General features: G+C 39.4%; 1 protein-coding gene across 1 annotated transcript in view; it reads left to right on the forward strand.

Moving 5' to 3' along the window:
- The window catches only part of ANKRD55 (ankyrin repeat domain 55), a 45,563-nt gene that overhangs the window by 10,735 nt on the left and 22,703 nt on the right, over nucleotides 1-12,125 (forward strand). The window contains exons 4-6 of the mRNA XM_057389679.1: nucleotides 965-1,074; nucleotides 3,594-3,654; nucleotides 7,207-7,335. Coding sequence (XP_057245662.1) covers nucleotides 965-1,074; nucleotides 3,594-3,654; nucleotides 7,207-7,335 — 300 coding nt within the window. The remainder of the gene's footprint in view (nucleotides 1-964; nucleotides 1,075-3,593; nucleotides 3,655-7,206; nucleotides 7,336-12,125) is intronic.

Below are 12,125 nucleotides of genomic sequence, written 5' to 3' on the forward strand. Positions count from 1 at the left end.
AGTATTCTTTGGAAAAAAAAGAAATTATTGGAAACTATCTAAACCACCCAGGCTTTTAAGTTTCCATTTCTGTGAGGGATATAACCAGAGGTCCAGAGAGCATTTGGCTGTGATGACAAATAAATTCAGGGGAGTTGCACAGTAAAGATTGCATTTGGGATTTGGTCTTGTACTTCCACCAACAGAGATGTTCTAATTCCACCATTCTGTACATTTTCCCCAGAAATGCCAATTTCAATAGTGCTAATCCAATGTAGCACATATGGAATATGGAGGGAAATCGTCTTTATCAATTGCCTGCTGAAGTTTTAACAAAACACTTAAATTCATGCTTGATTTTCTTGGGACTTAAGTAAATGCTGAAAGATTTGTGCAGTCACAACTGGGCTGTTTATTTGCTTTTATGCTGATGTGATCAATAGAAGGTTTTAGTCCAAGAACTGATTCATMACATCTGTTTTGGTGCTATTTTCAGACTAACACTGTCACTAATACAAACTTCTGCAAGAACATTTATAAGACCACACTCTAAGGSTTTTTACCATTGATTTGCCATCCCTGCTAAAATTCACAAAGGAAATGAGATTGAGTGCTCATGGTCTTGGTTTAAGCCAGCATGATTGAATTCACATGCAAGAATATGTGAAGCATTTGCTAGTGATACAGGAATCTGCAGTTTTTTAGTCACTGCTAGTCCTTGCCGCAGCTGCAGAAAAAAATCCTGAACCAAAATACAGTGTGAATGAAACACCTTATAAGAGCAATGAACAACAGAGTTTGTTTAAGACCCAGTCTCTAAAGGGGAACCACTCTCAGTGCTGAGAATCCTCTACTGAGGAAAAACATCCAGTTCCTTTGCTGGCAGAAACAGCTACAATCACATGTGAATGCCAGCACCAACAAGAAAAGATCTGGCCTTATACATTTCAATTTCCTGTTTGATATGCTCTTATTTCTTTTTTAGGGCTGGCTGGAAGGCTGTGTCAGCCTGCTCAGGAACGGTGCTAAGCAGAACATACCTGACAAAAACGGGAGGTTGCCACTGCACGCTGCCACTGCAGAGCCTGATGTGAGGTATGTACCAGGCTACCACAGCTTTTGCTGGTTGAGTCTCACAGGCAGCCACCATCCCAAGGAGAGCCCAGTATACCAAAAGGAAGAATAGCTGTGACAGCTACACTTCTGAGTCACATCTTTGTTTAGTGGTGAGAGGGTAGAAGAGGAGGAAAAACACTGTACAACACTTGTGTACCAGAGATCAATGGCCAAGTAAAGTGAGGAGCCTGACTTAATGTCACAATAGCTGGACAAGTGAAAATAATTATATTCATTATGATATAAATAGATACTATATATAAAAGAGGCTGAAACCCTGCATTTGTCCTACCCAACTCCCTTTCTGCCACCTACCCTGCATTTCCCCTGCCCAACTCCCTTTCTGCCACCTACCCACATGAAATATTACAAGAGAGTCCTTCTCTGGACTTCTCCTCTGAATAGCATGGCAAACGTGAGAAAAGTTTTCCACAAGACAACCTCTCTGAAAACCCCTACCATAAAAGCAAAGTTGAGGATTGGTGGTCTGGTTCATTTTTGACTGCTTTTACTGAAGGCAGAGATAGAGCTACAGAGTATATTCAGAGGAACCCTTTAGAAAGATTCTCTTTGTTTGATTCCAGTCTGTGACAATAGGAAGGTTTAATTTAATTTTGATTTGTATATTTGAATAAAATCACTTTAAAAAACTCTCCTAAATCATGCCTGAAGGTAGATCTACTTAGAAACAGGTAAAGCATTCAGTACATACMATACGTTCATATGATTTAATCACTGAGTCTACAATTTTTTTGCTGTAATCGTATCTGACCAGCCCAGACATCTGGCCATTTCTGCTGATCTTGTTTCCATCTTTTTTAACAGCTTTATTCATTTTCTGCATTATCTCTGCTTTTCATGCATTACTTGGAGAGAATAATTTGAGATCTCTGAAAAAAAGTCACTATCATTAAACAAAGCTGACACAGAAAGAAGACAACGTTTGTACAACACCACATATGCTGCTACATGAAAGGGAACACTAATCTACTCTACCAGGAACACACTGGTCCCCTGAATGTTCTTCATATTCTCCATGGATACAGGCAGACCTTTCTTTGCTCTGCACAGTTTTCCTTTTCCTCTGTCTTCCCACTGGGTTTGCTGGGGCCAAAAACACTAAAGGGGAGGTTTTTCCACCATGGGCATTGTTACTCTCTTGAAGCCTATGCCACTGCCAAAAGAGAATATGCAATGACCAGTTATAAAATGGTTTTGCATCCAAGTTTGAAAGCTGGCAGTCCACTGCTACAACCTGATGAGCTGGAGGCAGCATGGAAACAGAGAGATAGTTCATATATTGATTTATTTTCATAAATCAATTATGTGCTTCAGTGCATTCCACAGAGCCTAACAGGCAAGGTGGAAAGGGAATGCATTCCTAATCTACGCCATTAGAAGTAGATATCAGAAAAACCTCAGTCCATGGTTGGATATCTACAGATTTAAATGGCAGCAATTACGTTGCCATAAGAGGCTAAAGACGAAACTGAGTCAAAGTTTGTTTGATKATAAAGATTCTACTCAAATAAATAGATTTCCTTCACATGCAGTGGTTTCATTGATCATATCTGGAGCTGAACCACAGAGTCCTGAACCAGATTATAAAACTATGTGATAAATGGGTTTTACAAGCATACTCTGGTTATCTCACTTACTTTTTCCTCACCAGTCCATCTTCACCAAGACCTGTTTTCAGACACGGAATTTCTGAGGTTCTGAGTCATTTTGCTAAACGACCACAGAATCTTTCTTCCCTTTTTACAAACTTTTACCAAACCAATCACAACAATCCTAAGTTCCTATAGTATGACTCCATTTAGAAAGTGAGGTGTAACAACTCTTTTCTAGAAGAATTTGTATCTATATGCATTAAAAATATTGCTTTCAAACAGTATTTCATGTAACTACTGTATTGTTCCCTCCACCAGAGGGGAGTGTTTGTAGTCCAGTATTCTATCAAATGTGAACCTATGCATCGCTATGTTTCATGACACAATAATGGCCCTATTCCAGCAGATATAYTGTAAGGCCTTGTATAATTTTGGGGTTTGTGTGTACAAGCACACAGTAAGCATACATACACACGCATGCACGCAAATGTGTACACTACATCACCTAACTCCAAGAGTTAATTAGAGTGAAAAATACTTACAGAAGCTGGCCTTTCTGTTACTTTAGGACATTATAAAGTAGGTTGCTAGTAAATTGCTAAGCTACCAAAAATTCCACACATGTATAGTATTATTCATTCTGATTCTAGCCTGACAATCAGAACAAGTTATTCCTAGTGGATCTGCTTTTAGCTCTATACTTCTGTTGTTACTGGAAGCCATAAATTCCTGTTTGTTCTTCTCATATGACAAGACTCAGACCTAAGATTCTGACCTGCATCTATCACCAATACTGATTTTTTCGCATTTTGTTTTTTAAAAAACTGTCCRTTTTTCAGGTTTAGTCAGGAGTACAGCACACTGATTATGTCGTTGCTTCCACAGGCTTCTGAGTGTGCTCCTGCAGCAGTCAAATCTTAGTGAAATTAATCATCAGGACAATGAGGTGAGTGAGATTGTGTTAAAAGTTACAGTCTGTGGCACTGAGGCACAGAAGCCACCCACTGTATTGGCAGTGGGTGAGAGATGAGACTAGGTACTTGTCAAAAATTTCTGTAATGTTTTTGCTGAACTCTGCAAAGTATTATCTCATTTTTCCTCCCATAAGCTATGCACCTGTAGGCTAATAAACCTTCTCTGTATTCAGCCAACTATGAGGTTCCTTGAATCTGTCTCTTAAATAATTTGTGAAGACAAAAATTTCCCTTGATGCTTCTGAAGTTAAACACTGGACCAAATCTTCACCTTTACTAATAATAAGTGATCAAGGCCAAGCTGAGTGGAGCTCTGACCAACCTCATCTAGCAGAAGGTGTCTCTGCCCATGGCAGGCAGACTGGAACTAGATGATCTTTAAGGTCCCTTCTAACCCAAGCCGTTCTATGATTCTACAATTMCTTGATCCCATCATTCAACTGCTGCTCTCAGGAAAAAGATTAGAGAGCTGGCATTACATAGAACAGTCACGGAAGCACAAAAATTTGAACTGTTCTCTGATCCATATGGAATTGTGTCCAGCATGTACAAACAGTGTACCTTGGACAGTGTTAACTTCCCAGTTGTATAGAGAAGCCAAGACACAAGAGAGATTTAGAATGTGTTTTWCATATGTTTCTCTTCATTCTAACAGTTGCTCAAGGATGTGTTTCTTTTCCACAGTGCCAGAATGGCCAGAAAACTGTTAATTATTCCTCTTCCTCACTCACTGAAGGTTTGCAGACCCTGCTCACAACACCTTAAACCAGACAAATGCTTTGTCTGGTGTAGAATTACATTGCTAATGAATTGCATGGAACTGTGGATCATCATTTCAAGCCATAATATTTTGCTGTAATGCACTGCTACATGCAATTTGGAACTTTTGGTCCATCYCACTGTCATTTGGCTCTGACAACGTATTTGTTCAAGTGTCAGTACTAAGCCCTGAATACTCATGTTTTCTGAAAAATAYGGATCCTCACAAATGATTGCAGCTAATAGAGCTGTTCTCTTGGCATACGTAAAACTCTTCAGTTTTCTCATCTGACACTTGAGAAAAACACCCTGATGAATGCATGAACACGTAAACAGTAAGAAATACATCTGGAGGTTTCATAGCTTCCACAACTGTGTCTTTCTGTGGGTTTATCAGTGAAGTCTGTGAGATGACAATGTGAAGAAACATTCCCTGTAAAAGCCTTGAATCTAAGCAAGAGTGTTACACTATATTTCTCTCGGCCATTTCTCATATTTTATTTTTTTATGTCCCCTACTCCTCCTTATTTTTTTATGAATGTGCATTTGTTTAGCTGTCTCACCTCTAAGATTATATTCTGCTGCACCTTCAACTTTGACAGTTCTGATATCACTCTCATGCTTCCACTCACAAAGAATCATCTATCTACCTACAGGTGCCTCTCAAGGGTGGTTACACTTTGTACAAACCAAATGGTGTGGGCTGGGCAGCCACTGTCCTCTGCAGAAAGCCCACGTGTGTGCTGATGCCACAAACAGCTTATTGCTCTTTGCTCAGCTGAGCACTCCAAAAGGACATGTGGAATGTACAGAGAATGAGAAAGGAAATGGAGAACAAAACAGGAAGCTTTGTCTGAATCCTTGGTACAGCTACATGGCAAATGACAGCTACAAGAGTAGCTGTAAAGAGTAATCTGAAAAAAAAAGATACACAGGAAAAGGAACAGAAAAGGTACTACAAAGATGATAATAGTTATAAAGCAGCTTCCTTCTGTGGTCAAGCTAACTAGAACAAACTACCTATATTAGGACTTTCAGCTTGGGAACTATGTCAGAGGGATGGTATAAACCCTCCTTATAAATTGCGTGGAAATGAAAATATAAATATTATTAACTGCTCTGGGTTTTTTGCTTGTAAAAATATGGGGACACCTACAGAAATTATTGAGCAATAGTTTCAAAGAAAATGAAAATAAATACTTTTTCAGAAAATGCATCATTACCCTTTGGAGTGCTGGATATGTTAGGAATTAGTCTGATTACCAAATGTTAGGTGGCACTATATTTTCAAGGACTAAACTCTATGAGYTTTGTCCCTGTACTGCAGAGACCTCTGAAAACTATCCAGTTTTACAATCTTACATTACAGTTAATTCTGCTGGCTAACAGAGTAAAAGCAGAGAAAAAGTTGATTTTTCAAGGATGTTTTTTTGGTCCATACGAAGAGGCTGAGAGTGGATAACAGAAAGAAGGCCTGGTACACCATAGTTTCTCCTTCTTCAGTGGTTTTTCTGCTCTCCAGGACCAGTGACAGTACCCATTTCCCAGCTGGAAATCACTTTACTGAACCTCTCTTCATGACATTCACAGATAATGGTGTCCACCAACCGTACTAAGTCCCTTGTGTCCAATATCATCAATAGCAGAGCTCCCATTAATTTCCATTGGTGCAGGATTTTACCCTCAATTTTGGTTTTGCAAAACCAAAACCCCCATGATTAAGCTTTACAAGCCCTAAGTAAAACCAAAACTGCTCTCGTTTAGCTGCTCTGTTTTGTTATTACCCATACTTAGGTCACATGGGAACTTAAAAGTCTTATAAGATAYGTGACGAATGAGAGAAATGAATGTTAAGGCATTCAAGCTTTTAGTCAGAAAATCACTGCAAGCTTCCACCATTAATGCACTGATAAGCCGTGAATCAATATAGCTCATACTTTATCTGGGTTCTTACCAGCTGCCTTTATGGGGTTCTATTTCAAGTTTTCATTTCTTTTCCACTCAACCTTTCCTTTTTAATCTTTTTTATCATTTTGGAAATCAGGCAAGACACTTGAAATGCAATTTTTCTGGTAAGAGAAAAACACCTGCCCAAAGTAAAATGTTACCACACCTGAAAAGCACTAGAAATTTGTTARAAATAATAAATGAGTAAATTTATACAGAAAATCTTAATTCTTTTGGATATAGAGTARAATACAGGTGTGTATAACAATGCTGAAGCTGCAAATACAGGCCATGAATTTTCTGATCTACTGAGACTGACTGGATGCAGCGAAGATGGAATGAAAATACAGGTAAATAGGTTACCATTCGCTTTGTGTTCTCCCAACATATAAAATGTTTATTGTGACTTTTTTTGTGGACGTCACTCTGTCAGTTCTTTAGCTTGCTGACTAGTGCCAGCTGCAATACGAGCTTATTATATTTATTTTGGATCAAATGTAAGAYCAAATACAAACATCATGCTGTGTAAGGCCAAAGCACCAGTCTAAGCCAGGCTTTTCTCACAGGATCCAAGCTGAGCAGTGAGGATCCATTCAGCTGCGATCATGGCCCTGACATGAYGTTATTCATGACAGGATATAGTCACTTACGGAGGAAGCATTTGTATTTTTATCAATTTCTGTCCTATTTCAAATCAAAGCGAAGAGGGAAGAATCTGTCCAGCCTGGATGGTTTCAGGGCTGCCAAGCCTATCTACAGAGACTTGAAGGCTGCTCCTGTGAGTGACAATAATTTGCCTGCTGGGCTTGGTCTTATAGGGAATGACTTCACTCCACTGGGCTGCGTTCCACAACAGACCCCAGCACACCCAGACTCTGCTGCACAAGGGAGCAGACCCAACYCTGGTGGACAAGGACTTCAAAACAGCTCTGCACTGGGCAGTACAGGTGAGCCCTGACACAGTCCCATCGGGATGTTTATTGAGCTGAGTTGGCTATTGTGTTGTCCTAAATACTCCTAAGCAAATAGTTTGGGCTGTGGAACAAGAAAATCGGAGGCTTAGAATGCCCACTAAGTTTTGCCAGTATGGGTATGGATCGAGGATTCAGCATCTTCTTTGTACACCAAGGCATCCTTAATATAGGCTTAGCCCTGTTGCCCTAAACAAAGTTTTCAYTTATCTTATGGGGATTATGTTTATGTGTCATGTTGAAGTCATGTTTCATTCTTTGCACTAAATCAGGTTTGCAGAAACCAGCAGCTTGCCAAAGGCCTTTGGGAATAAAACAATATAAACACAAGTTAAAAACACATTTAAAGAGCTACAGCAGTGTATTAATAAGCTGAAGGGTTGAGGCTCTACTTCTTTGAGGCCTGGGGAAGACATGGAGCTAAACACATTTCCTGTTGAGCTGTATGTTCCTATCTCATATGCAAAAAATTGTCAAATACTCTGATGCCTTAGGACTTTTAGTTTCTATATTTTCATGTATCTGTATTCTTGTACTTCTCTAGTACAGTGCTAARCTCCTGCTCTCCCATCTTTAGACAAAATAGTCCCTGTCTGAGCCTGAATCCAAGAACATCTCACTGCCTCAGAGCCCCAAAATATGTAAACAACAGCGAGTTGAGGGGGAGCAAGCTTGGGGTGATTGACATCATCACCTGAAAGTATCATTGGGMATTGGGGCCCAATATGTTAATAAGACAGAACTTATAAAAGGGGAAGATCTCATGACTTGGTGTCCGTTTTGGGTGTAGCCTGAGGAGGAGGCTTTTGTCTGCCCTTAATGCACCAGTAGGCCTGGATTAAATGTGTCTGCCTTTATTCTCTCAATTTTGTCTGGCCTCTGTTTCAGGTCAGCCTTGTTTTATGCATCACTCTGGTCATCATTAGAGRAACAAACCATACAGATTTAATATGATGTTAAAAACTCTATTATGTAATTGTTATTAAGTGACATAAAATAAGCATAATTTATTGGTTTTCCGAGTTTACTGCAGAAAACTGCCCAGATGAAATTGTGTAAGTATGCTTATACTTGCTTACTTGCCATAACAAGTTCCAGTATCAATGTTCAAAACATCTGCTCAACAGATAAGCCCAAATAGAACTCACACAAAAATCCAGTAATACTTTCCTATAATGACTAAATTTTTGCATCCTCCCCTTTTGGTCTGACTTTGCTCTTCTTGAAAGAAGTGTCAGCAAAAATATTTAAGAGTCCTGAACTGCCAWATATTGTATTTGTTACGGGGTAAGAACATCCGAACAACTGATCTGTTTCCTTCAACCACAGCCTCACAAAGATGGTTAACATGTAATAGGGTCAACTTTTTTTTCTGAAATAGAGGTATATTTTGACGTCTGCAACTGGTAGAATTTCAAAAGTTTTGTTCCTCTTTAGTCCTAATCAATCTTAAATTCTACTTGTTATTTGTCTTTAGAAAACTAAAGGTATCTACCCTACTATATGTTGTGTATTTTTACCAGGCTTATTCCAGTTCTGGCTGCTTCCAATGGGAACTCTCTGAAACTCATGCAATCTCYTGCATGATAGCCAGTGGTCTGAATCATAGCTCTCGGGGCAAACTGCCCAAAAAAACAGAAAGAAAAAAAGTGAATCACCTTTATAGAGTTCCACTCCTTCTGCAGGCTTTCCCTAATYCTGTATTTTGTATGTTTCATTATCTAATTCCACAGTTAACTCCCATCTCCACCCATCTCTCATAAATGTGCAGAGTAACTCCTGAGAAATGGGGAAATGGAAACTGCAGAAAACCCACTTGGCCTCAGGTGGGGGCAAATCACAAATCCCTTTCTTCTCTTCCTTYAAGCTGCTCCCAGAAATCAAGAGGAAATGTGGAGAATGACACACATACATAACCCTTTTTCACTTTTTGTGAGATTTCTGCCATGAAACCTTATAAATTGCTTCTTCCACATAATTTTCTATATTCTAGGGTCCAAAGGAGCAGTTCAAATATCAGAGCATAAAATAGATCTGTTCACATTTCTCTTACTCAAAAATGAAAATGCTCGGCCAAGAAAAAAWTCACTTTCAGCCAGCGCTCTCTATTGCCCTATTATGCCCAGGAGATTTAGATACTGTGGACAGGCACAACTTTTTCTGCTGTGACAGAGAACAGAACAACTGCTCTGCAGGAAGGGATCAYCATTATGTTTAATAGCGTCCTCCATGGCTTCTGGAAAGAGGATATTTTTCCTTTAAGAATTGTATAAATATCTTCAGAGAACAAGAGACTCACAGAGCTCAGGCAGTACAGCTGCAGGGGTTATTTTTGGCTGAATAGGGCCTGTGTTTAATTTCTTCCTTTTTTTTTAATGCAGGAAGGGGAAGACCAGAAAGTGCACAAATACTTGTTTCAGAAGTTGCAGGGAAGAGGCAGTTTGTGCACACTGGGCTGAAACACAGAGCAGAACCATATGAAAATCACTGCAACCATTCAAAATCAAATTCCTGGGCATGGGGCATATTCCATGTGAAATGATTGTTTCACAGTGGCTTTGTATTAATACATGTTTGTGGCTTTGTTTTCCATCAGGCATCATGGGCTGATCAGTCCCATCCATGTAACCAGACAGACCTTGATCACACCAAGATSTGTTTCTTTGAAAACCTGCCATTCAGGTTCACATCTTAAGTGCTAATGCACCACATTAGGGTCAAAAACTCTGATCATTACTGCTTGGGGTGAGACTATCTCATGCCACATGTTTTACACATGCAATATTGCTAAGGGTTGGTCCAGACAAGCCTATTAGAAGWGTCTCAGGAGGTATTTCTCTCCTTTCACTGCAGCCAGCATCAATTACAGTAGTGAAAAGGAAACAAGCCTTTTAAATAAAACACTGAATCAAAGTCATTCTAACAGTTYTAGATAATGGTATTATTGAAATCCCAGTAAAATATAGTGTATATATCACAGAGCAGACAATATCATACTACATACTACTACTACATACTACTATACTATAACCATATTAGTAGTACCTTGGAAATAGCCTGGGAATATCTGGAATATTCCTACTTTGCCTTGCCAGTTGGCATCATTTTTACCAGAATTTTCTTTGTCTCTTTCTCAAAGACTCTGGCTAACAAAGTCATATGATTATGGAAAAATATCAGCTTTCAGTTAAAGGATTAAAAAAGCAGGGTTTTTTTCTAAAGTGAAGAAATACAAACTGGTAAGAATAAAAAGAAAGCAAATAGAAAGAAGCTACTAAAAATAATTTCTGCCATGAGAAGCTGTGCTTATTATTTTTAATAGGCTGACTTGGAGTGCAAGATTTTAAAAAATTAGAAGCCAGCATGCTTGTTCCAAGCATTGTTCTACAGCAATAATGTAGATATTTCATTCCTATGTTCCCTGAGAAGAGAGTGAAATATCTGTATATATAAAACATGCTGTAAGAGAAATGCACAGGTAATTATTCCTTTGTGTTTGGCTGACCAAGCATTGCAGTCTTTCTGTGAGGCTAAAGAACACTTAAATGTCAGGATCTCTAGGAAAAAAAATCTCTCTGTTGCTGCATGACATCTCCAGAGACACAACAGTCAATCCAGCCAGAGCTGAAAGGGGCCAGGATTCACTGTCTAGTTGTTTTCAGGCGGATTTCTTTCCCTGCAAAATTGTACTCCTTTTCTCCTTGTTTCATGCAGTTTTACAGAGAATGCTTGAAAGAAAAAGTAGTGATTTACTTTTTATGTCACTAAGCTTTAAAGATGATTTTGAGTGTTAATGAACAAGTCAAAAMTATTTTCAGTTCGCATTTTTTAAATATACACTTTTAAAAAATCATTTCTTGAGTAAATATTGTCATTCTAGCCATGGCACAGCTCTTGCTTATGGAGGCTGGAACACTGCATAGCAGCAGGGATCTACAGAATGCACTGTTGCAAAATAAGACAGAAGAGAGTTTGCAAATAGTTTCAAGTAAGAAATAAACTTGCTTTAATAACAACAGAAACCTTTTCCATAAAGTACCCTAAATATTTGTGACACTGTCTGCAAAAGTGAATTAAATGTGCTTGAGTCTTGGCTCTGGCACTGAGGCAAACTATCACAGGACAACCTGTGTCCCTACAGCTAGCCTCTCTTATTTTCTAAAACAGGATGGTCATACACAGACCACTTACTTTGAGTGGTCTGGGGCCCATCCTATCTGCAGGAACTGGTAGGGAAAGTATTAATTGATACAGGCCTAAACCATGCCAGGGAGCATATTAAGACTTATATGCTAGAGACAACAAAGTTCAAGTGCTGAAATATGTTCCTGAGTGCTACTTAGTTTTTTATATCACTGAAACCTATTTCTTCACTTTAAGTCATCACAAAATCACCGAATGAGCTGAGGTGGAAAAGTCTCACAAGGATCACCAAGTCCTACTCCTGGCTCTGCACAGGAAACCCCAAGAATCACACCATGTGCCCAGGAGCATTGTCCTAATGCTTCCTGAATTCTGTCAGGGTTGGTGCTGTGATCACTTCCCTGAGGAGCCTGTTCCAGTGCCCAACCACCCTACGGTGGGCAAGAAAACACTTTCTAACATCCAGCCTCAACCTTTGGGACCTGTCACTGCTCACCAGAGCAGAGATCAGTGCCTGTCCCTCCTCTTCCCCTCACAAGGAAGTTGTCCCTGCACTGAGGGCTCCCCTCAGTCTCCTCTTCTCCAGGCTGAACACACCAAGTGCCCTCAGCTGCTCCTCACAC

Source organism: Malurus melanocephalus, unplaced genomic scaffold, assembly GCF_030028575.1.
Source record: "Malurus melanocephalus ecotype Western Australia unplaced genomic scaffold, MMel_1.1 scaffold_18, whole genome shotgun sequence".
Lineage (NCBI taxonomy): Eukaryota > Metazoa > Chordata > Aves > Passeriformes > Maluridae > Malurus > Malurus melanocephalus.